Genomic DNA, 27,676 nt, shown 5'->3' with positions numbered 1-27,676 from the left:
AAGTGCAAACTTAGACTAGCTTCAGAGGGCTTTGCAGTCTGTGACCAGTAAATCCCTGGGCACTACATGAAAATTATCTTCCCAGAGGTTAGACTCATGAGGACAATGACAGTAACCACTGTGCCATTTAGTGATAAAATACTCATATCGTAATTTGTTAAAAATAAATTTACATCTAGTGACCACCCATAACAGAACCAAACACTAGCACGTTATAACGGTTGGCAGAGCTCTTATGGATCTGAAGAACAAAGACGCCATCAATACAGCAACAAATACAACTAATCATAAAATTCAAATCAACTCTGCTTGAGACAATAAAAATAAAGACTATACAGGTGGCATTTTCACAACAAAGTACACCAAAAGTAGTCATCATTGAGGAAATACATAGGAAGGTTTGTTCAACCCTTAGATACAAACAGCCTAACACCTCACTTATAAGAGCTGTATAAACAGAGTTGTGGAGGTCTTACAGCTGATCAGTACTAGACTACAAAACCTGATTACAGAATATCTGGACACCTTCTCCAGTGGACTTTTATTGTAGGTTGAACAAATAACAAATGTCAATATGGGTACCCGAGATTCAGCTCCAATATCAAATGATGCCCATATGTAAACAGAGGCTTAGTCTTTCAAAAGAGGTAGAAACCATTAAGGAACAAGGAGTGACACAACCAAGTACTAGTTCATGCACATCAACTATTATACTTTTGAGAAAGAAAGATGGATCTACAAGGTTCAGTGCAGACTGCTCTAAGATGAATGAAATCACTAAGAAGGATGCATACTCACCTCTGATAACTGACTCACATTTAGATGCTCTTTCTGAATCAAAATGTTTCTCATCAATGGATCTTAAGAGTGCATACTGACTAGTTGAAGCCTACAAAGGCAAGTAGTAGAGACAGCCTTTATTGCAGTAAATGATTTGTGACAATTTGTGCTTCCACAATAAATGTTGCAGGGTGGGTGGTTACTGCACAGATTGAAAAAAAGCTATTAAGTGTTATTTCAGTCCTAAATCATTTCCATTATTACTCATGTGGATAAATGTTAACAGTTCTGTCAGATCATACAGCACTATAGTGGCTGCTGAATTTTTGCAATCCAGGAGCCAGATTGCATCATGATTACAACAACTCTAGCAGTACAACTTTAACATCATGTATTGAATTGAAGCATGAAAGCATTATTCCAAAGACAATTTGTTACTGAAAAAATTACACAGTGATGAGAAAGAAACACATGATGGTAAATACTACCAGCCAAAATAACAGCAGAATGCAGTCCAAGCTGTGACATCCACAAATGATTACAAAGAATTAATATGGAATCAATGATACAGTTTACAGAATCAGAAGGGACAAACGAACCAAGCCAAAAGTTTTTGGAAGTACATTTGTGAGAGATCAGTCAACTGAGTATCTACAGAGAAGTATCTGTTTGCAGAAACTTAACCTGCAAAGAAGATCAGAGTTCATACTGAAGGTACTTCTAGAGAATTAACAACAGAGCCACTAGTAGATAAAATAGAGCACATGCTCTGGGTGAACTCTCCAAATGACAGCGTAATAAATGATGACATGGGACAAGTGATCATCTCATTTGTATACCATAACCCCCAGAAAAGAAACCACCAAAAAGACTTAGTGAATGGACAGTTTAATGTAATTTTATTGTTGCATTAGAACTGTTCAAAACTTCACAATGCTGTAAGCTATATTTTCACTATTGCAATTTGTTTGCAGATGCAATGAGTATGTGTAGATTGAGATCAAATATATTTATAATAGTTGTACACAAGAGAATCAATGAAGCACTGAGTAAGTTTTCAGTAGATAGAATGACAGTTCTTAAGTACATCCAGTTACACAATAAACCATCTATTAAGTTGTACATGCTTATTTTGCATGTTAGTCATTGTACCAGTAGCAAGTAAATTTCTGTTGAAAGTAAAAAATGTTTTTTGTGACCTAGGACTTATGACTGTGTATGGGGAATAGCAGTCTGTAACCAAAGTTAAGGAAGAAATAATTTAATTTATCAGTGTGTGGACTGTACTTAGCCTTATTTTCACCAAATAATTAAAAAATCAACACAGCAGATATTAAACATGTATGGTATGAGAACATAAGATACCGTACTTACATTTTTGTGATTCACAAGTTTCATCAGTTTAAACTCCCTGTAAGCCCTTTTGGCATGAGTAACATTCTGGAAAGGTCTGCTGAGTTTCTTTATAGCTACTTGTTTTTCTGTTACTTTGTCAAGAGCAGAACTAGAAACAAAATCCACAAGTTTTCACAGTGTGTGTGTGTGTGTGTCCAGTTATTTCCAACATTCATTTTAATGAATTAATATTGAAAAGAACACATGCAACAGACTGCAAACAATGAATCTCAGGACAGCTGGTATGGGTATTAACACTTTTCCTAATACCCATACCAGCCATCCTAAGACACAGTTTTGCTTCAAGTGAGCTTCTCATCATCACGAAAGACGGCAAACAATATTATTTAACAATGAACACATATACATACAAATACTAAAGAATACAAAGTACAGTAATATTTTTCACACAAACTTTAAAGCTTTTTCATATTATTATAGACCTTGAGTTTGGCAACTGAAATGACATAATTCAGGAATTGTACAGGTTATACTTCCTCCCTTTTCATATAAAAAGGCTTTTGCACATTTTTTTATTTATTTTTTTTATACACATATATACACATGGCTCTTCATAATTTTGAACAGATAGGTTATAGGGAAGATGGCTGTAAAACAGCACCAATTGCTAACTTTTAGACTATATTTTCTGACTGAACAGTGAGGTTTTACCTACTTTATGCACTCAAGGCCCCAAAATTGAGCTAATTTTAATGGATCTCAAGATTGAAAGTCTGAGCATGGTAACCACAAGGCTATGCCTGGTTCTATTACAATAATCATTTATACCTCTTGTAACTAGACAGATATGAATATTTAAAAGGATTAATGATCATAACAGAATTATTTGTCTGTTGAATTTTCAAGTAAAGCTACTCCAAGGCTACATGTGCCAACTGTCTCTAATTTTGAAGAGACCATGTAGAGGAAAGGCAGCCAACCTACATCATTCACTCCAAACTTCTGAACTTCTCTTTTCTAATAAATAATGGGATTGACCATCACCTTATAACATCCCCATAACTGAAATAGTGAGCATGTATGGTGAAGGTTTTTTATTCTGTGAATCACAATTGCAAGTCAAACATCCTAACATAATTGGGACATATTTATTCTCAAGCAAAAGAAGAGTTATTTTGAAGGTGGAATATTTGCTAGTTATGTAATGGTATACTAGAATTTATAGATATTAGTAATATAACAAGTTTCATCATTTAACTTACATCATGGATACCATACGCAATTTAATTGAGAATCTAGTATCTGCAGCTTTTTAATCACAATATGTATGGCCAGATAGATTAAAATAACAAAAAGTTTATTATAATGACCCACAATTAGAAATTACCACAAACAAAACTTTTAAAGTATGATTGAAAAGTCACTTATTACCAATACTTGATTGACCACTGTTTTATTTTGAATTTCATGCAAAGCTACACAAGGGCTATCTGTGCTAGCCATCTCTAATATATCAGAGTAAAGGCAACAGGTAGATTTTACTATTAGATTCTACAACCAGCACCACCCACTGCCAACTCTTGGGTCACTGTTTTATCAAGAAATGGTGGAACTGACCATCACATTATAATGTCTAAGAATGTTTAGTGAAACAGGGATGTGAACTTGTGACCCTCAGGTTGTGAATTGAGTGCCCTAACCATCTGGTTATATGAGGCCTTGACCACCAAATGTGATATTTCAAACACTTTTTCAAGTGTTTTGTTCAATACATCTGTCAGGTTCCTCAAAAGTATGGGGAAAATTCTTTTGTTTAAGGTTTCTTAAAATACCTGAAGAGGTTTTTTCAAAAAGTAATAAAACCCCTACATATGTAGAATATACACAAAAATCACCAAAAGTGTATGAAACTTATGCTATATAACATTAAACACAAAGACTTGTTCTTGATTTTTGTTAGAACAACAAAGTACACCATAATCTACATATTCAGAACTGATAACCTTGAAATATAATATGAAGGTAATCAGCCAGGAAAACAATTCTGTCAACACAAGTAACATTAGTTTAACATATTTAGTGTATTATCAGCACTGTAATACTCTATCTTCAGATGGTTTGAATACAAGGTTAAAATATTATTAAGTTAAAAAACTATACATTTCTTTATACCTGTTTGATATAACAATAACGTCAATTTAGAATATTATCCCCTACAGTTTAGTAGCTGGAGAAAATTTCACATTCTTGTATTAAAATGCTTATTCCTAGGCATTTTTACTATTTTCCTAATTATATTTAATTTCATATACCAGTTCTGTCAAGAGCTAATATGTGGATCATAGATTCAAATTAATTCTTGAGCAACAGAAATATATTCTAAGATTGCCATTTAAGGGAATGCTATTTAGGCTATCTGCCACCTACAGGGGAGGCAACTGATCAACAGCAACCACTGTTAACACTTATATTAGTCTTTACAAATGAATAGTGGGATTGGCTGTAACATTATAATGTCCACATGGTTGAAAGGGGCAAGTATGTTTATTGCTGGGTAGAGATTCTAACTGTATTTAGAGGAGTACAAGAACTTGACTAATAGGATGAAACTTGTAGCAGTAAATTGAAGTCCAGTTTACACTCCCTAAATAATGCTGCAAAGAAATGTAAGCTAATTATGCCTTTTGTCGTGATGTTACAAGTCTACAAAGGTACAATGAATGATGTCTGTAGTCATGATGCTATAAATCAATGAAGGTATAACGAATGTACAAAAGTGCTGTGCCTTTCTGTTAAAAAAAAAAGTTGGTAAAATATAGATTTTCAATTGATAAGGAAATTGATATTTGTGATGTGTTGCTTGCATTAATAAATGAGAAAATAAAACAGGCTTTTGCAGAAGTTTACTTTTTCTGCCACAAATTTAGCAGATTTTATTTCTTTGTCTTTTCATACAGCACCCTTCAACATGGTGCTGCCAATAAACTGGATCCTGTTTCATGGTATACATCCTTTACTTGAATCAGGACATCTTCTACCAATTGGTGTCATAACATGAGGATAGGTTTCTTTGTCCATCAGCTGGCGTGATTATGGAAGTTGAAATACAAATGCATTGCCAAACCAATTGCAGGTAGTACAAATAAACTGAAACCAAAATGTATACAAATGTTTTTGAGTGTTGTGTGATGATGACTATAGCTTTATCATATTCATTGTAGCTGTTTAGTCTTAAATTGTAAAATTACATGTTACAAACAAGCAAAAGCACACAGAATATGTAATGCTAATTAGAGTGGGAGGGGGACAAAGCCTCAAGCTCAAAAGTAGACACTTCTTATTTTTATTGCATTTGTTAAGTTTTGTGATTCAGTTGTATGTGCCTTCCAATCAGACCAAAATTCAACACATTCAGTTTAAAGCTGCAAGTTATATATTCAAATTGTTTCACTTTTTTTGGTTAATGATTGTCTTCATATTAAAAAATGTACTGTTAAGACAAAATATTGGGCATTGAAAAAAACAAACAATTCTTACCCCACAAGTCGTATTTCCCCACTTATGGGTACTTCATCAGTTTACTTTGTAACTTCTATAACATGTAATACAAAATCCATACTTTTTTTATTCCCTATAGTTCAAATATTGACACTTTCTACTGAATTCTTAATACAATTTTTCATTCTACTGATGATATTTTTTTCAAGCAACTATCCTGAAATTAATACAGTTTTCTCATATGTTTTCAAAAACACACTTAAGTTCAGATAATTCATGTTAAAAATGACAAGTTTTACATTAGAGTTGATGATAAAAACATACTATCTCATCCAACAAACATTTCTCCAGTTTTAAATTATTTAAAATTTGTTTAATTTGTAAATATTTCATGAAAAAGAACAATTTGCACATAACCACATCTAATCTAATCTTAAACTGAATGACTAGAGAGAAAGCAACCGATTAAAGTACACTCAGAGGGCCAAAGTACAAAGCTCATTTTAAATGCAATGAGCCATAAACCTTGAATCTTGGATTCAAAATCTGAGCACAATAACCATTAGCTTATGCTTGACTCTGCAGTAGAAGGTCTGTGAAGTTTGTCCAGACAAAAACTTATTACAAGGAAAATTTAGGTGTTGGGCAATAGTATATAATCATAACAGAAACAGTACTTTCAAAACGCACCTGGAATATTGTACTTGAAAAGAACGATTAACTTACAGTATCATATAATATTACTTAGAATAATAGATTGACATTTTAAAAAATTGTACATACTGGAAGTTGTTTAAACATGGTATAAACAAAATATTCTTATACTAATAGATTTCGGTAAACTATGTTTAATTGTTGTTGGGTTTTTCAAAATGTTGTAAGTTACTTCATTAAACTGCACTTATTTCTTTTCAGCAAAAGAACAATCGTAAAATTCTCTGCAATATTGTAACAACTCTTTAGATTATCTGTCTTAAATATGAATATTTAAACCTAGATTATTAACTTGAAAAACTTTACAGTTAATCAGATTCACCAAACCGTAAACATGCACGCTGCTTGATTGACATAATGCATGGAGTCAGCATATTTGTCACGAATACCATCACCAACCGACTTGCCCTAGATATTGGATCTACACGAGTAATGGAGTTTTTTTGGTTTATTTCTCTTACAGGTCCAAAGTCTCCACCTCTATCTTATAAATGATATATATAAGATATATATCATTTATATATATAAACATATATATATATATGTTTGGGCGCAATGTATTGGGTGCAACTTTAAAAAAAAATAGGTGAACAGAATACTTAATTCAATGATTAAATCATGCAAAAAAAGCATCAAAACCATACAGTGAGAACTAACCAAAACTGTTTTCACATTTCATACTGTAGGTAAGTTGCCAATAACTCATGCCCTAGGAATATAAACTTAAATATTATTTGTGTAGCAATTTCAGACAAAATTTTAAACAACTAGATGCAACTAATTTAAGAGTAGAAGTTTGGTTTGAAATTCATGCAAAGCAACACAAAGGCTATTTGCACTAGCCATCCCTAATTTAGTAGTGTAAAACTAGAGGAAAGGCAGCTTGTCATCACCCCTAACTGCCAACTCTTGGACTATTCTTTTACCAACTAATAGTGGAATTGACTGTCACATTATAATGCCACCATGGCTGAAAGGGTGAGCACGTTTGGTATAACAGGGATTCAAGTAGTAACGAAACAAAATAGAGATTGAGACTAAATTATCTAACTTTCATAACTATATGCAATAAAAATATATTTTAATTGTAACACTCTTCAACTTCTCTACCAGTTTGTTAGTTAATTTTAAAGCCAACATCTTATAAAATTCAACAGTTCTGAATTACAAGAAGAAAAGACGGATGCTAAGATTAAAACAGTTTGTGTAAAACTGAAATAATTGGTTAGTAAGGCACGTTCGCATGTGGACTTTGATTTCACAAATTTGATATATCCGGAATATGGTTATATATCGACCTGACATGTATCTTGACTATGAATATCACAGAATGCTGAGAATTAAGTGGGAACAAGAGTTTTATATATTCTATAAACAAACTATACGTATTTTTTTAAAAAATGTATCTGTTTTCTACACGTAATTTTAAACTGTAAACATTACTTTGTGCGGAAAGAGGAGTGTCGAATGTGTAATAACGGATGGGATTTTCATTATCTGAAAAACTAAAGTCATTACAGCACTGGACATGAAATCACTGTAAAATACAAAAAAAGGAAACTCAGACTGAGGGCATGCATATATATATTTTTTAGATATTATCAAAACAAACTGCTTTAAGTGTTCACTGTTCGTTAAGGACACGTTAGATAAATATAATCTGTTATTAATGGACGTGAACCAAAAGAAACGAAAATGGCTCTTCAATCTTTTGTCTTTTTTAGAAGTTATATGATTAAGTTAGTTTTTGGTTGACAGCAGAGATATGCAGATAATTATAAGTGAGATAAAAGGCAAGTAGACTTTGAACTACACGTTCTTTTAATTTTTCCGGTAATTCTGATGCCTATGCCACGTGTACCAACACAGATGTGAAGGGGTATAGAATCAATAGTATTAAGTTGGTAATCAAGACTGTTGTGATCTGGCTGTGATAAGCACGACAACGGTCTTTCATGGAAATGACATGTTTATAAAGAATGCCATTTACAACCAAATTGCAGGATATAGAAGAAAATGTTTGCCTGAAGAGGCACAGATAATTATTAAAATCAGCACGATGAATATTCAGGTATTAAATGTTGAAAACTTCCAATGCAATAAAGCCTATATTTTTCTTTCCTGGGTGGGCTGACTTCTAAACTCAAAATATATAACGTGTTCTTATTTTATATTTATGTATAATTACAACAACAAAATACTGCAGCACGATATTCGTTTCAAAGTATACACAACACAGACGAACTTGCATCCCAAAGCGACTGATGTGGCTAAGTTTAAATTTAAAATGCCGAGTTATTAGTTATATAGTTAAATGTAACAATATAAGTATATATACATTTGTAACTAGACAATGAATTTTTTTCGCATGATACGTAAGAAGTTAAAACAATTAGAGTTGAAACAACTGAAAAATAAAAACAAATGTATAAATTTACGTCTTAATATTCCTAATTTGAAAGCAACCAGATAGGTATTTCAAGTTGCCGTTCGATGAAAAACAAATAGGATCTACTTAAATTTCTCTGTAAAAAGAGTAGAAAATAATATTGCCTCACACACACACACACACAAATACAGTACTTCGTTCCATTCTGCAGAGTTCCACTCTCAATGTTCACTTACTATACGCTAGTATTTTTCGAAAGACTATAATCGGTTAATCACCAGATTAAATAAATGTTCATATTTTTTTCCGTTTGCTTTTGCTTATTCTATTCCAGTTTTTCTTTGTAGTCCATATATATTTACTTTGTATTATTTTATAGTTGCATATTTATTATCGTTGTAAGTTAAAATATACACTGATATTTGTATACAGTAAATACGTTTGAGCCGAAAACTCCCAGTATTTCTATTACGTCAGCATTTTCAAAATTTGTCCAACTAAAGCTTATTAAACATATGTACGTATATCCATCGATTGGTTTGGAATTAAGCACAAAGCTACATAATGGGCTATCTGTGCTCTGCCCACCACAGGTATTGAAACCCGGATTCTAGATGTGCGAGTCTGCAGACATACCGCTGTGACACTGGTGTGTGTGTGTGTGGGGGGGTAATTTTCTATCCATACTCATATGTATTGTGAATCTTTTCCATGCATACTGGAAAAAGTAAAATTTACAGTTATCAGTTTTTCGCAATAAATTTATATTTCCTGTGTATTTGTGATCATTTTACTTTTTTTTTTTTTTCAGCTTTAGAACCAACAGCTGTTTCAGTAATTATACATGGAAAATGTACGCGTACGTGTGAAATGAAGATACAAGATACGTTATTCTACAGATTTCGTGAGAAAAGTAACAATTAGAATGTCAACGTTGGTAGATAAACAAAAATATATACATGGGGTATGGTGAAATCAGAGGTATTACAAAATAGAAACAAAATACTTTTTTTTTTTTTTCTGACAATAAAGATCACGTGTTCTGGTTAACATATTTAGAAAGCATATTACGAGACACGATCCTTACTGTGAGCATACACATGTTCATGCCTGTCCCACGTAAGCAAAATCTAAATTTGTAGATACACACAAGCTATGTGTTTCAACTCACTCTTGTATGACGTCTCAACAAATTGTTGAAGGTCATGGTCTTTACGTTGTTTTGTGTTCCAACTGCCTGTAGTCACACAAATGCTATCATGCATGAATAATGATTTAGTGAAGACAGACATGTACAAAGCACAAAAGTAGACCCTTACACTATAATTTATAGGTTTCAATTTTCAGAACGTAATTCTCACTCCAGAAAAAAATATGAACAAATCGAAGTTAATGTAAAAGTCACATTACTTAACTTTATGAATATTTACGTGTTAAGTTTTTCATAAAATTATGTGGCTAAAACATGAGCCTAATTTTATGTAAAAGCTTGACGTGAAGAGTCTCGTCTTGCGAATCTTTCAAGTTTACAAAAGCTCTTTTTTTTCAAAATCATTGTTAGTTGATAATAACTAGAGTTGTGATCTAACCTCCAGAATGTTCCAATAATGTTCGAAAGGGTTAAGGTCTAGTTTACGGGTGATCCATTCCAAATCATTATTGACGTTGATGTGAAACAGCAGTTGTACGCACTTTGAAGCAGAATGCATATTTTCCAAGAACAATACACTGGTCTATTCACCACAAAACTACGACATAGCCCTGAAATGTATTTAATCACATATAATGACAATGAATTGCATATTTCTATCCATTCAAACATCAACACTCATATAACACAGAAGTATGTTAAGATCTCTGAAACAAACGGTCTCCGTTCGCATCTGCTCAGACTGGACCGATAAAATAACTGTTTACATGTGTACATGATAAAATTACATGTGTACCTCAATAATTAAAGGCATTTTAACGAATTACCTTTCTCAATTATTATATTTTATGTTAATACTATGCTGCTTACGTCTCTAACATTTTTTAAAGTCAAGATTTTCAAGCCTATAAAAGAAACATTCACATTTATCCATGTGTATTTTTTATGTTAATCCACTGGAAGGTTTTGTTTGTTTAAAATATATATTTATTGGGTTGAGAAAATTTTTTATGTAGAGATGCGAACAACGTTTCGACCTTCTTCGATAATCGTCAGGTTCACAGTTTTGTTTCTTTATTTAGTTGTAGTTAAGCACAAAATTGTACTATGGGCTATCTGTGCTTTGACCACTACGGGTTTCGAAATCTGGTTTCTAGAGTCGTAAGTCCGCAGACAAAGCACTGTGCAGTATACACCTTAAACCAAATAGTTTTTCCAATGTATCTCAAAACGACTGGTATGCGTATTAACACTTATTGATAAGGAGAGAGCAACGTTTCGACCTTCTTTGGTCATCTTCAGGTTAACCTAGGAAGGTCGAAATGTTGTTCTCTCCTTATTAATAAGTGTTAATACCCACACCAGCCGTTATGATATAAATTTTTATTTCAAGTGCGTTTTTTGTCATCAAGAATAGTTTTGCCGAACAATTCCTGGAAGAAACATCTCTCCCAAAATCTTTTGCCTTGTTCAAAGAACATTCTTCCTAAAATCTGATAGATTTTTCAGTGTTGCCTAGCAATTCCTTGAAAGAATATCCTTCGCTTAGTTCATTTAAAAATAAATTCTATCATCATAAAAGTTATTCAGTCGAGTAAGAGTTAGCAACAAGAACAAATGATGTCATTACGCCACTTCAAATACGTGTTTTGCTGAAGTTGATCATAACTTGGCAGAACAGTGCGATACGTTCAATGTTCTGTTTAAGACGGGAGGTAGCAGCCTTACGCTATTTTATTTTTCCGTATAAATTTTTAAATGAATCAAGAAAATGCTTTTATAATGATAAACAGACGGAAATATCAGTTTAAATAAAATAAAGTCTCACTGCATATGTTCAATTTAACATGCACAATACCACAGAGTGAACAGTAGGCCTTATCTTAAGAAAGGTAAAAAACAACACAAAGATATTTTCTCATTCAAATTTATTCTGCTCCTAGCATGACTTAACTTGCAATAATTGGCAAAGAGCGCATCACATGGCTTGAAACATTTGAACTACTACCTTGAAAACAAAGCGCACGAATGTTGCCCCGTTGTCATGAGCCATAACTTTGTAGAAGTGATATCGGTTTCGTTCGCGTTGACTATCTCTTTTATGATGCCAAGCATTGCATATACGACAGTAAATGAGGAGCTAAGTCGTCCTCTTCTCACCACTCCAAACTGAAAAGTTATCTTGAAATATGCATGACAGTTCACGGTTTAGTCAATGCAACTGAGAAACTCAGATGAGAAGTCCTTCTGCCTCCCAGCTTAATCCAACTCCCTGTAACTTCAATCTTTTTTCGAACCTTTTATTTTGTCTTCTAATATTTGCGCAAAACTACTGAAATTATGTTTATATTAACCGTTCTTCAGTTTGAATTGACAGACAAGAGGGAAAGCAGCTAAACAATAGCATCCACTGCCAATCTTTCGGCCACTCCTGTTTGACCAAGCAGTGGAATTCAACCGTCAGCTTTATAACCCACAGACTGCCCCAAGGTGCGATGGGCAATTTTTTAAAAACATTTCTTTTATGGCGGTAGAACACGAACACGGATCTGCGGGTACACAGCCCTTCACGCTTACTACTGGGCTATGTTTGATATGTATGGATAACATTTCCATGAAACCGGTGATCTTAAAGTAGCTGTTAACAGTACTGTATCTGCATTTTACAGAGTCTCAACAGTGTACAACGAAGCTAACAATTTGATGAACAAGGTGTACCGTACTTTTAAATTAGGTTCAAAAGTCATTGCTGTAACTTTGAACTTTGTTTTGCCAATATACACTGCAAAAAAAAAAAAAAAAGAGAGAGAGAAATAAAACTGTTTTCTTAACACCCCTCCTACATGAAGGTTTCATACCGAAACTTTTAAATTTAATTTTTGTTTTAAAATACCGCCTCTGAAAATGTGTAAAACCAAGAAGGTCACTACAGGTAATATAAGCTGCCATATCACTATAAAGAACATGTTTTTGTTTCCTACACAACTTAATCCAGATGCAACCTTACAAAGACGTAAGGTTGAAATTCGTATTATTTCCGTATACATGAGCAAAATGTAACCAATAAAATTAGTCATAAGTAAGAAGCTTACATTTTTGTTCACTCTCACAATGTAAGAAACTCTATCGCATCTTTAGTGATAGTGATCCGCTAATACACGTACACTAACTATTTGACTCATCAGCGTGAATTTACAACTTTAAATTGATGACTGTTTCTTAAGTATTTTAAACAAAATATAAATTGAAACAGTGTGAAAATTTACAACAAACAAGTTTCAAACTCATATCTTTTATGTTACAGTTTTAAAGTGAAAATAGACTTTGGGTAATAAATAAACGAATAGTTCTAAAACCCAATATATATATTTCAACCCCCGGCGGACAGTCAAGACGGGAAGTAAAATTAACACATTTATTGACATCAGTATTAGATTTCAATGAAGTTATTGTGATTACACAACTTTTGTCAGCTGTGCTATTTCAAATCTCAAAGTACGTGCGACGTACAAAATTAACTTATCAATACTTATCTAAACATTCGTTTTGTTTTTTTAAGTTTTTATTTCTTGTTGTTATAAAATTGTTCAATAGAGAATAGAATACTAAAGCGTCTAATTCACTAAAACCTTTACTAAGTATTCTAGGACAAAATGCATTGCAAGGAGTCTTAACAAAATCCCTGAGTAACACTACCAAAGAGAAAATTTCATCACCTTCGAGGGATAAACTGACGTTCGTTGTGTTTGACAAGTTAATGAAGTTACCGAATAGGGTTTTCGCGGATAACTGCCGGAGCACATAAAACTAAATATTTTCATCTTATCTATCCGGAAGCTCAAAAAAGTAGATGTTAACACAAAACTTCGTGAGTTGACTAAGTACGACAATCACAGTCAAAATGGTTTTTTTTAAACGTATTTACCACTAGACAAAAAGAATATACATGTACATTGTTAAATATTGTAGTTATATATTCTAAAACTATAAGGAAGGCAGCTACTCATCACCACCCACCGCTAACTCTTGGGCTACTCTTTTACCAACGAACAGTGGGATTGATCGTCATTTTATAACGTCCCCAAGGCTGAAAGTGCAAGCATGTTTTGTGTGACGGGGATACGAACCCGCAACCCTCGGATTACGAATCGAGTGCCTTAACCACCTGGCCATGCTGGGCCGGTATATTCTAATGAATCTTCTAATTATACATAGAGCGATATTCGTCAGTCTTAGTACCAATAAACTCTACAACAAAAGCTTCTTCCTACAAAGAGAAAACATTTAATTATAATAAATAATTAAAAACAACGTTTCGTTTTTACACAATTTAAACACTGTTTTTATTTATTATAATTTTAAGTATTACATAAATGCCAGTAATTTTTACCTAAGAAATTAACCAGTATGTAGTTATCTGAACGACTCCATCATACATAACAGTGCAGCTACCCCATTTACCGTTTCACATCAGCGTTCAAGTTCGATTTACTTCATAACTCGTAATTAACGCTTAGAATAACGGGTATAACTGCTGAATTGGTCAAATAAGCATGCATTTTAAAATGTATAATCTTTTCAATAAATATTTACTTACCAGACGATTCCTTGAGCTCCAGATCCGATAGGCCTAAGGTTCTGGTAACGTTTAAGAATCGTAAACTTGGCATCGCCCACCTCGACAGTATAGAACATAGAAGAATTTTTGCTGGTCATGGTTTTGGAGTTATTAGATTCTTCAGAACACAATCGCATTAGGATTTCCACAACTGACTGGGAGAGGCAGAACTCATAAAACTGAATTACAGGAATAAGGTGTTGAAAGCTATAACTTTAGCTTCAAGGACATCTCTAGTTGAACCTACAATGTAAAGGGAGTACATATTTGATAAGCACAATGTAAAAACTTACCTGTAAGGCTAGTGTTACAGAAAAGCACTCCGTTCCGAAACGTAACGACCTCGGAACTCTTCTGTTACTGTTGTACATAAGTGATTCATCGTATCGTTGAACCTTATATCACCCTACTTAAATTGATCGATTAAATCACAAAAAATATACTGACTGTGAAATGGTTTTAGTTGTTAAGTTAGTGAGTCAGTATTATGAAATATATACCAATATTTTATAAGAAATGATTAGTCACGGATAGTTAGCACATCTACACTTTTATCTTTCAAATAAAAATGCAAGCATTTTTGCATCATGATACATAAATATATCGACATGGATGTTTGACACACACGGACACAAAATTTGAATAAGAGCCCAGATGGATGGAAACCAGATGTCAGCACACACCGCGTATTTGCCTACTCTTAACCCTCCAACTGCAGTTTACATCACATGACGCAAGTATTTTGCGCGTCACATTTCGAGTGGCCTGCCGCAAAAAGTCGTGAATCTTTGGAGTGGTAGGCAGATCGAAGCAAGCCGCAAACGAAGGGTTAATAAAAAAAAGCGAAAATAACCGCCATAATTATTGTTTTGAATTAAGCACAAAGCACAGTTTCTAGCGTTGCAAGTCCGCAGATCCACTGGGGGGCTCGCCATAATTATAAAGCCTTATACAATATTTGTTTGCTGTTGAATACGACGCTGCACAATAGACTATCTGTACTGTGCCCACAATATTTATCTAGATCGGGCTCTTAGCCTTGTCTTCAGACTTGCCTCTGACCCATTGGTGGCAAGGGTTGCAACCATAATATTACTTCGAAATTATGAAATCTGTGTCATCAAAACTTTTAAACATGAGTTTATGTAAGGCTATAAACCAGATAGTGAAAAGCCAGTAACTAGTGGCCTAATGCGGTCCTCCATTGGCATTCCTTCTGATTGCTAAAAGACATTAGCTCTTATAAGCTGTGCACTTTAGTGATGTTTAATGATTAATACTACCATAGAAACATTTATGTTCAATAATAATAAAAAAAATAATTTACTCCGTAGACTTACTGCTGTACTAACGGAGAACATTATCAATAGGAAAATCAGTATTATGGTTAATGAAATTAACAGTGTCGACTGTTTTTGCACTGAAATATTTAATATTCTCATTACATTTTGTGAAATAACAGTGGATGGACTGAATGTGGTTGACTCTTTGAAGGTCAGGGATAGTTTAGTTGTTGGATTAGCAAAAAGAGAGTTCGAATATTCGTGGGTCACATCCCGATGGCATTCTGAGTGCATTACAGGTGTGATGGTCAAATTGCACTTTTCAATTAATGTAAGACAAAGAGCTGGCGATGAGTGCTGTTGACCAGCTACCTCCCTCCCTTTAATCTGTCAGTTCAAATTTATGGACGACTAGCACAGACAGCCCTTATTAGCTTTGTTCGAATGCTCACCACAAAAACAAACCCTCTTTGATAATTTTATAGTATTTGCTGCAATATTCATAACAATATATACATACATATAAATACTGTACAGGAGAAAAAGTCTAAACGCTCGTAGTTGCGAAATCCTTACTATGAATGATTAAACTTAATGTCGTTAAGTTGCTAAAATGATGCAATACAAAAATTTTCAGGAAGGAAAAGTTACGTTGACAGATAAAGTCTCCTTCAATGAAAATAAAGTAATATAACGAGCACGTATGCGTGTAATTATATTTTTAATAACTGTTATAAAAGCAACTTAACTACAGGCGATTTAAAAAATAACACTTTTATCCACAACCCAAACTGACAAATTCCTTTTATTGCACAGTTAGCTTGAAATTAAGATCTCACACTGTACACAAGCTTTGTTTAAAGACGAACATTTCAAAGTATATTATGATTACTAACAGTAATTATTTCTGAAAAAATATGATATAGTGTTTATAGTTTATAACTGTGCCATTTGGAGCGAAAACGTGAGTTATATCAAGCCATGAGAATGAACCTTTTCTTCTTAAGCAAAACTAAAAATGATTGTTCAATTCGTTCAACTCCTCAAGTTCAATTAATTCCTTATTTGGTCTGCGTTTTATTGTAACAGGTTTAGAAACACTGTTCTTACAGAAAAGTATTTATTGCTTTTTTTTAAAAATAAATCTCCGATTAAAGCTAAATTGTAAAAAAGAGAGAGACAGTTACGATAGAAAGTGTTCGTACACCTGCGTCCCGAGTGATTTTTTGCTCATAACTTAAAAAGTGTCACGATTAGGCTAATAGAAGCAAACTATATTATAAATATTATATTAATACACATGTACATAAATTGTTATTTAAACTAAACGATAAATAAACTGTTTATAAACAAATAACCAAAAATAGGAGGAGCAGAAAGTGTCCGTACAGTTTAGAACGTGTGAACAAACTGATATTCCCGTAAAAATTGTCTTTAGTTTGGCGAATAAACTACATTATACCATTCCAGAACTAGACAATGGGTTCATACTTATTGGAATTTAGCCAGCAAAATATTTACTTCCGGCAATTTAGCGCCGTCTTCGTCATTATCTGCTTGGTCATCATGGCGAACAGGAAACAACTGTCCAGTGATTTAAAAAAAACGATTGATTGTAAAATACAAGTCTCGTGTTTTTCTTTTTGGTATTGCTACACAACTTTATGTGCCGAAATCTACTGTTCAGAGCATAATTGCCAAGTTTAAGCTCACAGAATCAACTGCTAACCTCCCTCGTTCCAGACGCCCCACCAAAATTCCAGAGAGAACCAGGAGGAAGGTTCTCAAAAGAGTTAGTTGTAACCCTCGTTTAACACGTAATGACATACAGAAACTGGTAAGGGAAACTGGGCTTGAAGTAAGCACCTCTACAGTTACGAACATGTTACGCTTTTCTGGGTTCAAAGCATGCCGTCCTCGTAGAACTCCATATTTAAATCATGTTCACTTAAAAGCACGATTGAGGTATGCAAGAAAGCATGTAGATACCCCCTTTACCCATTGGAAGAGTATTCTTTGGTCAGATGAGACTAAAATCGAGCTTTTCGGTCACAATGATGTTCGCAATATTTTCCGGGGGAACGAAATCTTCCAAAGAACACTGTCCCTGCAGTTAAACATGTAGGTGGCTCGATCATGCTATGGGGTTCCTTCGGCTCTTCTGGTGTAGGCAGCCTTACCACGTCAACGGAATCATGAAAAAAGAAGAGTACGTTGATATATTAGGCACTTGTATCAAGAATGATGCTTGGAACTTGCGACTTGGGCGTCGTTGGATCTTCCAGCACAACAATGACCCTAAGCACACATCGAAATATGTCCAATCCTGGTTACAGAGGAACCATATAAGCGTTCTGGAGTGGCCATCGCAGTCACCCGATCCTAACCCAATTGGAAACGTTTGGCATGAGTTGAAGACCAGGGTTCATCAGCGTCATCTAAAAAAATTGCAAGAGTTGGAGGCCTTCTGTAAAAAAGAATGGAAGAAAATACCAGTAGAGTACTGTTAAACGATCATGGAGGACTATGAGGAGAGATTGAGCCAAGTAATTCACTTGAAAGGCTACACAACTGACCATTAAAGGAGACGCACGAACACTTTTTGTCCCTCCTATGTTTGGTTATTTGTTTATAAACAGTTTATTTGTTGTTCAATTTACATAAAGATTTATGTAGATGTGTGTTAGTATAATATTTATAATGTACTGTACTTTCATTTTACTAATCGTGATACCTTTTAAGTTATGAGGAAAAACTACTCACGACGCAGGGATACGAACACTTTCTGTCGTAACTGTATCTGTAAGCAAGAATTCCACTTGCTTTTAAGAGAGAAAAAAAGATTATAGCATCAAAATACAGGTTTTTGAAAAATAAGGTAATTGAAAAAAAAAATTTCCATACAATTTTCCGCCGAATTATTTTAGAAAAACATTCATTAACCTGAACCACTTCAAACACTACAATGTTATTGCGATCAAAATATGTTATTGCAAAATTTATTTGCTGTTACAGTAAACAATCTCTCTTGTCAGCAGAAAGTATATGGACTTACAACGCTAAAAGTTAAGGCTGAACTCCTCGTGGTGGACAGAGCACAGGTTGTCTATTATGTGGCTTTGCGCTACAACAACAACAAAAAAACAACCAAAAACGGTGGATTATTTATCCTTTCTTCCAAAGTCCTGTCTAACAATTTCTCATGCAAAAATATACAGTACTGTGAAAAAGCGTTGGAACAAGATAATATTTTGTTGCTTTTCATTTTATGGAGCTAATAATTCCAATACGTCAGTACAGAAGAGAGTTCGCATAAAATTTTGTGATGCTGGTTGGACTCTCCGACAAACTGCTGCAAACTTGAAATGCTCCTCCAAACACCATCAAGTACACCCTAGACCGTGAGATCGAGCTAGTTAACTATGAAAATAGGAAAGGGAGAGGCAGAACACCTAAACTCAATGACACTGATGCAAAGCATCTATGTCTTTGCAGCCTTCGTGACAGAAGAGACTCAAACGTGTGGCAAACGACCATATACTAAATGACAGAAAAGTGTTCAAATCTACAGTATTGAGAAAACTGAACGAGAATGGAACATTTGATTGTGTAGCAGTTAAAAAAAACAACTTTACTTCGATCTCGATATATTGTCAAGAGGCTGAAATTTGCTAAAAAGTACAAAAAATGGACTATTGCAAAAAGTGTTATGGACAAATAAATACAAGTTCGAAATATTTGGTGCAAATAGTAGGTTGTTCGTCCGGCGGAAGAAATATGAAAAATACTTATCTCAATGCACAGCACCTATCATGAAGGTGCAGTGGTGGTTTAGAAGTGGTTTTTTTCCTATGCGACACGAGATATTTGCAAAATAGATGGGGCAATGGACCAGCGCAAGTACCATCAGATACTGATTCGTCATGTTATATACAGTGGTTTGCATATTATTGGCAAATGATTATATACTACCAAGAAGATAATGGCTCCAAACACTCATCAAACCTACGCAAAAATTACTTAGTGAAGAAAGAAGCTGCTGGAGTAATTCAAATCACGCAATGGCCCCGACTGAGCAGATCTAGTATTTGATAAATAAAAAATTACTTCCACTTTATGAGGGTGTATTAGAGTCATCTGGAGTGAAATCACGAAGGGCACTTTGATTAAATATGTTGCAATAATGCTTGAAAGATTGTCTGCATTTACTAAAACAAAAGGGGGACACACAATATTAACTACTGGCTGAACTCACCACTTTCACCAAACTTCTGTTGTACCAAATATTAAGATTAATATAACTCTGACATCTCATCTTCTACTGTTCTTTCAAAGTAGCCCGAAACCTAATTTTTGACATTGTCCTAACACTTTTGCACAGTAATATATATGTTTTGCTTGGTTGTTCAAAAAAAAAAATTTGTAAGTTATTTTTCACATAAAATAGGATCATGTTCACACATTAGGATTATAATGAGTTCATTGGGAGGCCTGCATTAAAATTTAACTTAAGTGAAATTACTTATTACACAAATTTAGAGAGAAAATAATTGTATATATTTATAACTTAAATGATTAAAACACATGATGCTTTGACTAAGCAGTTTTTCGTTTGTCTCCGAACATATCTATTAAGCACAGGTTAAATAAGTTAACAAGTACTGGACGAAGGAATAGACTGTACAGCTACTCGGGCTGGAAGTGTAACCGCCTTTCATCTTTAGGCAAATGGAAAGTAAAAACACACAATTCGCCATGGGTTTGTTTGCAGTTAAGCACAAAGCTAAACGACGCGCCATCTGCGCTGTACCCACTACGAGTATCGAAATTCGGTTTTTAGTGTTGAAAGTATGCAGCCCGCTGAGCCACAGGGAGGCTGAGTAATAACATCAATAACAGTAGACTAAGAAAAATCTGTGTCGTCATTCTCTCGTGTTCCCGAGTATCATTAAACATGGTAAAGGAATTGACCTGATGCTCATAAACAAATCACCTTTCTTGGCGGCCTTCATCACATTGAAAGAAAAATTTCTAGTTCAAGCATGTAGTAAAAAGCTTTAAAAATAAATATAACTAATTTTAACGCGAGAATCCTCTTACTAATTACAAAATTACTTGTATATCAACTAAAATTATCAATAGTAATACATATTTGGAGGATACAGAAAAAACAAACTATAGTGAAGGAGGACTTTTCGTCATCAAGGCAAAAGGAAGGTCAATCAACAGAAATTTTTTTAATCGAATTATCCTGACGTATTAAGGATTACATTTGTAGAATCATTCCGACCTGGGCTATTAAAACTTATCTCCTAACCTTCGTCTGGAAATTTCTCCTTATTTAAAAATGGTTCAATGTTCTCTGTTTTGACTGTTATATAAATAGCTGATATATATACTAACATACTCTCCTCTGATATATTTTTATATTTTCATCTCAGTAGCACGTTTTCCCTATCGCAAAGGAGCAGCATATTTGATATCCCCTCTTTTTATCACAGAGCCTCCCAACCAGTGTTTAAAATGCGTAATCAAAACCTGTGTTAAAGGCTAAGTTTAAAGTCAATCAAACTTGTAATATTAATGATTCAGTTATACTAAGAACGAGAGTGGAAGAAATATGCCACATCGATAAATCATATGGCAAATAGCAGCTCACACGTCTTTACTGAACGATCGATACCGTAATTTATCTTCTGTCAGCTGTGTAGTCTTTCAATCGAGAGCCACACCACATCTCTGAGAAAAACTAGAAAGCAAAAAAAAATAAAAAAATTATATACATATATATATATAAAGATTTCATTTGAAAAGTGAGCACAACCTCGAAATTTGTAAGGGAATTTTGTGTGCAGTTCAGCTTTAATCAGCCTTGACTTTATAAAAGCACATATATAAATAAGCACATACCAACTTCATAAGACGCAGGTTATTTATGGGTTTTGCGTGACACCTCCAACGTTCATCAATCACCTGAATATTAAACATGGTCGACAAATGTACAGCTACTCTCAATTTGGGTAGGTGCTATTTATTACATAATCAATATTAGAATCCCTCAGATATAAATCATTCTTTAAATGTTATTACACGACAGAGGTTGCACTTTTTAAGTGTTGTCAAACAATAAGGATTGCACTTTACTGGCAAATAAATAATAACTTTCATTTCATGTTGATATTTTTCAAGTTGAGAAATATTTCACAAAGACTTCACGAAGCAGTAACAGCTAATTACTTACTAAACGAAAAAGTCACTCGATGAACGATAATGTAAACTGGGTCATTTATGTAAAATAATAAATTGCTTTTGTATCTCAAAACGGCTGGTATGGGTATTAAATTACATGGAATGTGTTTCAATAGCCACACCAGCCGTCTTGAGATGCATTTTTACTTCAAGTGGGTTTCTCGTCATCACAAATAAATTGCTTTTCTTTCATCAAAGTTACAAGTATAATTCCTATCCTCTTAAAAATTATTATTTCCTGAAATATCCCGATAACACAGGTCAGTGTAATACAGAAGATACCCAACAAACCCTAAAAGTTAAAATTAAACATGTGTGTATATATAAAGACACATTCCAAGTCCGTAAACAAATCTTACTCGCTCGTAACACCCATACAAACAATGATGAGCTAGCTGTAACACAATGCAAAACAATCATTACTGTTTTCAGCCGCGGTACAGTGGCTGGTAAAATGCCTCCCAGTTGTTTTCTTTGTTATTGACTTTAGGGATCAAACCCTTTCGATTAATATATTTGACCACACCTACGATCTCACAGATTAACTTAATCTAATCCTGTCGAAACTAATTTACCTTTGAGAGAAGGTTTGTAGAGATCCTGATGAGATGAGTAATTAACTCGAATCGCATACACACGACCCCACGCTATATGTTACTGACGCACAAGAACAGAGTTGATAAAGGGGGGGGGGAGAGCCTCAAGGATTAATTTACTCTAATCCTGCCTTAAAGATATAGTGCCGTGGCTGTTGGGATTCCCTCGTTTCAAAAACTATCTTAATTAAACACTGAAATTTTTCACAAAAATATCCAAGAATCTCTCCTCAGTTCACATAACACACATAAGTTACTTCTCATGCACTGTGTATCAACATATTGTGGAATCATATACTATGAAAAGGGACATTAATCACTGAAGAATCAGAGTTCACACTGAAATTAACAGCAAGATCAAGACTAAGATTCCTAGAATATATTCTAAATTACTAGAAACATTAAGCTATATCTGATGGTATAATACAAAGTTTTAGAACACATAAAAAAAAACGTACCATTAAGTGAAAAGAAAAAAAACCTCAAAGAAACTTGATGTTTTCAAGAAATAGAGAAAAAGGTTAACCTGCATGTACATAATGAAACAATAGGTGGCAGAGCATAAAATGTTGGAGTTACAAAAAAGTAAAAAGAAATGAATATAACATTATGGAAAACAAGAATTCATTTGGGCTTTCAACCCTTCAGAAAAAAAGTTAAAAGTTAAATCCACCCATTTTTCAGAAAATCATATATTCCCTCTTAAACTTATGCAAGATGGTGGCCCTTACTACTGTTGAATGCAACTCACTCCATAAGTCAATCATCTTGTTACGCTAATAAAACTGTCTTTACTGGACCCAAGTCTGTTCTTTTTAAAACTTCCTCCTGCTATCTTTGGGATACAGCACAAAAATATCAGTGGTTCTTATCCTATCAATTAATTAAATAATCTTGTAAACTTCAATAAGACCACTTATTACATTTGTTTTTTTTAAGAGAAGCAACCCTTCTATCCCCAGGATAATCATATCTCCAATGTAGTTATGCTTCCAATTTAAATATACAAAATTTTACAAAAAACAGACAAAAATAATCAGAATACCTCAAATAACATTGGTACACAAGTTTTAACAATTTCTCATTTTATTATTTATATTACAACAAAATTTTAAGCATATTAACTATGAACCCTAAGTTGATGAAAATTAAACCTTGTTTCACCTAGCAGGGCACTATTCGATTCTTAAACTTACAGTTGATAATGGTTTGAAAATATTTATTTGTTGAGAAAATAAATTTACCTCCATTAACAAGGAAAGTTAAACATTCAAATCTTTAAATAATGGTATGGTTGTTAAAATAAGACAAAGTACATAAAGTAAGAAACACATAAAAGTCCATCATAAAATTTCTCTAAATTATAATAAATGTGCAAAAATATACAAATGAGTAAGGGTGATGTGCCTAAAATCATAAACATTGGATTAGGTCTATCCATTTCTAAGAAACGATTTAAATTCAAAGATAGATAGATAATATGAAACAGAAAAGAGTAACTGTAATTCATTCAAAATATTGCACACACAAAATATTAGAAGTCATATCATTCAAACAGTATTATTATTTAAACTAATAATATAGTAGAAGGCTAATTTTCCTAAAATAATTCTTGGTCTAGTTTTCCAAAATATATACTTATTAACACCAAGAGGAGCTTATTTAATCAATATGAGCTTTGTAAAATCAATTAATGTCACGTAAAATAACTGAGCAACCAAATAATTTCACAACAATAATCAACAAATTAAAATGAATGTTCATGATTATTACTGTTTCTGACTATTCCAACTACCCAAGTAATCAAAATATTGCCATTATGACTCATTCTCAGTTAGTTCAAGTTTGGTCAGCTTAGTCAATTGGTGCCATGACTCATGAAAATAAACAACTAATAAAAAAAATAATGTTTTGGATATTACTTTTTTGATTATCCCAACCATCAAAGTGTCATGTTAAAATGATTGATTATTTCAATATAATCAAATAGAGAACCCAACAAATAATCACCCAGCTCTAATACTTATTACTTCTAATATCCAAATATCAACTACTACTTCAGTCCAGAAAGGAAAAGGTCTGTTCATTGATGACACTACTTCAGTCCAGAAAGGAAAAGGTCTGTTCATTGATGACAAAGATGAAAATTACAATTCAAAACCAAATACTATGAAGGAAAAACTGTATTAATTAATATTTAATTAATCTTTCAGAAGATTGCATCCCTTATTTTCTGCCTCTCAACACCATCATACACATTGTATGCACTATACAATTAATCTTCAATTTTTTTTTGTAGTTGATTAAAACCCTAACTCCTAAATCTATATTTGCAGAAATTAATGTCAAACTTGTGATAACTTCAAAATGTTAAATATATATTTAAAAAAATATAGGTTTCTGAAAAAAACATAAGGCACTTGAAATTTACTGTTAACAATATAAAAGAATAGCAACTAAAAGTTCAATTTTCAAGATTAATGGGGATTTTACAAAAGCACAAGAGAGTTGATTCAGAATTGGTGATAACACAAAATAATTGCAGATGTGTAAAGAATTAAGTTTAGAATAAATTACCTTAAAATGAGGTATGTTTGTAACTTTAGATTCTTACAAAAATATTATGAACAGATACATAGTGAAATTTATTTTGGCACCTTGGTAGTACTGTACATGCAGGAGATTCATTATAACTTTAATGGTCATTTTACATTTTGCAACTTTATAAATAGTTCATACTTAATGCACTATATACATTCAAAAAATATTTATTCTATATTCTTCAAAATACTAAAACATGAAAAGTCCCTTTACATACTAACTTTCCATAACATTCACCTCTAAAAAAATAATTTACATTTAAAGTTGGTAAACAAAACACTCATTGAATGTAAATCAATTACACATAAAACAATTATGTCTATCTTAGAAATTAGCTCTAAAAGATTCTTTAATATTTTATCACACATGACTGGAGAGAGAGTACATTTAAAACCTTTAAATCATTTTCATTAAACAAAAACATCCATTAAAGTTAAAAAAAAGTAAACAATGCTAAAGCTTACAGATGGGATTAGCATTTAATATATTCTCATATAAAACTTTCAAATCTAGAGGTACCATAAAACAGGGCCATTAAGTAGACTTTTTTGATCCTCAGGTCTCAAGCTGTAGTTGAACACAAATAAAACTGGTGGATAAGAAGTGGTCCAACTGGAGCCCAGTACATAACAAACAAACTACATTGTAAACATCATAGAATTCAAGAGTTCTTGACAACTTATTGAATGTCCATAATCAATTCACTATAGGGTGATTAGAGACAAATATTAACATAACAATGTTAAGGGACAAGAAGAGAACTAATAATAGTCCATCTCAGTCGTCCCAATCTCTAAACTAAATTAATCGAAAACTAAAGCTATTATCATTCTTAGAGTTCTCATAAACTCACTGAAGTTTACTTCTCTATAACATTCAAAGGCAATCCATTCCAGAAGGTTACTGCCCTGTTATAAAAATAAAACTGTCTTAGTTAAAAATGACTCTCATCTTGATAGAATTTGTTTGTTGCCTTAGTCCTACTATTACTGCTATTAAGCATGAAAAAACATGATGTACCAACACCAACAATTAGATTCCCTCTAACTCTTCATTTTTTCTGCCATTTTTTTTATCCAACTCACTAAATGATCTAAATCTTTTGTAAAACAGCAGTACCCACTTCACAGCTAGCAACACCCAATACCTTAATATCATCTGCAAACTTAAGTGACTTATTGATCCTTCCTTCATCTGTGTTATTGATATAAATCAAAAACAGCAAGGGTCCTAAGACTGAGCACTGAGGTACCCCCCTCCATTTGCTTGTGACATAAATCACTTTTTGCAATAAGTCAACTTGCCTTTCCACCTCTAGAGAAATTTTTTTACAAGCCATTTATGTGGAACATTGTTCAACACTCTCTGAAAATCCAACTGTACCAAATCTAAGTTTTATCTACATGAGCAGTAACCTTTTCAAAGAATGTCAAAAGAAGTATAAAGCAAGATTTTTCCTGAGTCAAATGATGACTATCCAATACAGTTCTAAACTTTGTTAAATTACTTTGCAACAGATTTTCCAAACTTTTTCCCACAACTGATGTAAGACTAATAGGTCTATAATTACTGGGATAATTTTAATCACCTCCCTTGAAAAAAGGAGTTACAGTAGCTAACTTCCAACTTTCTGACACCTGGCCATTATTCAAACATTTACAAAAAATAGTAGCAAGAGGCTCACATGTCCAATATTTATCCTCCTTCAAAACCTTTGGGAAAATATTAACTGGCTAAGGAGCATTTTCATTTTTTAAAATTTCCCAACTTTTTGATATCAAGCTCAGAATTAATGCAATCATCTTGTTTGACTTTCTTTCTATCTACCAACTGTTCAAGATGAGAAATACTGCTTAACTCTTCCATCAGACTTTAAAGCTGAAAGGGCAGAATAATTCCTTCATCTTAATAATCAAATGCTAGCCTTCCTTTATCATCCCATAAGGTTCATACTCCCATCTTAATATTTCTGTCATCAAAATCAATTATGTTTAACTATGTTTCAGTTATATTTTATCCCTAATCATCCCATTCTATTTTTACTTCAACATTTTGACAAGGTAAATACAATGAGATAATAAGAAAGGGAAATGTTAATGCTAATTACCATCTATTGAATGTTTTTAATTTGTAATGTACATTTGTCTTTACATAATGGTGAGGCCAAGCAAAAAATTTATGTTGTAGTCTGGGAAAGACAGATTAAAGTATACACACACACTAACAGCAATTACAGATTCACCCTCAATTAAATGTTGGATTATAAACAAAACTAATAATGAACAATGCAATGCATGTGCAAGTATCAACTAAACACCCTTTGACATTCATAATGTCATTTATTTTATCTGCTATGATTGCAAATTTCATTCTAACAATGTAATTTAAGGTATTTAATTTATTATCAATATCAAGCATCATGAATCAGCATTCTATTCATTC

At 33.1% G+C, this 27,676-nt stretch overlaps 1 protein-coding gene across 9 annotated transcripts in view; it reads right to left on the bottom strand.

The window, feature by feature from the left end:
• LOC143229496 (stress-activated protein kinase JNK-like) overlaps window positions 1–27,676 on the bottom strand; it is a 60,241-nt gene that overhangs the window by 30,415 nt on the left and 2,150 nt on the right. For 2 of the 9 annotated variants that reach the window (XM_076461893.1, XM_076461889.1), the window contains exons 2-3: window positions 14,485–14,748; window positions 2,155–2,284 (exon numbers count right to left, since the gene is read on the bottom strand). In XM_076461893.1, coding sequence (XP_076318008.1) covers window positions 2,155–2,284; window positions 14,485–14,642 — 288 coding nt within the window. In that variant the 5' untranslated portion in view covers window positions 14,643–14,748. Of the gene's footprint in view, window positions 1–2,154; window positions 2,285–14,484; window positions 14,749–18,843; window positions 18,913–21,191; window positions 21,370–21,447; window positions 21,538–24,663; window positions 24,755–27,676 lie in introns of those variants that run through there. The other 7 variants (XM_076461892.1, XM_076461894.1, XM_076461890.1 and 4 more) reach the window with 7 other exon arrangements.

This window comes from Tachypleus tridentatus, chromosome 10, assembly GCF_004210375.1.
Source record: "Tachypleus tridentatus isolate NWPU-2018 chromosome 10, ASM421037v1, whole genome shotgun sequence".
Taxonomy (NCBI): domain Eukaryota; kingdom Metazoa; phylum Arthropoda; class Merostomata; order Xiphosura; family Limulidae; genus Tachypleus; species Tachypleus tridentatus.
The sequence above is the reverse complement of the archived record's forward strand: the minus strand, read 5'-3'. Positions and strand labels throughout refer to the sequence as shown.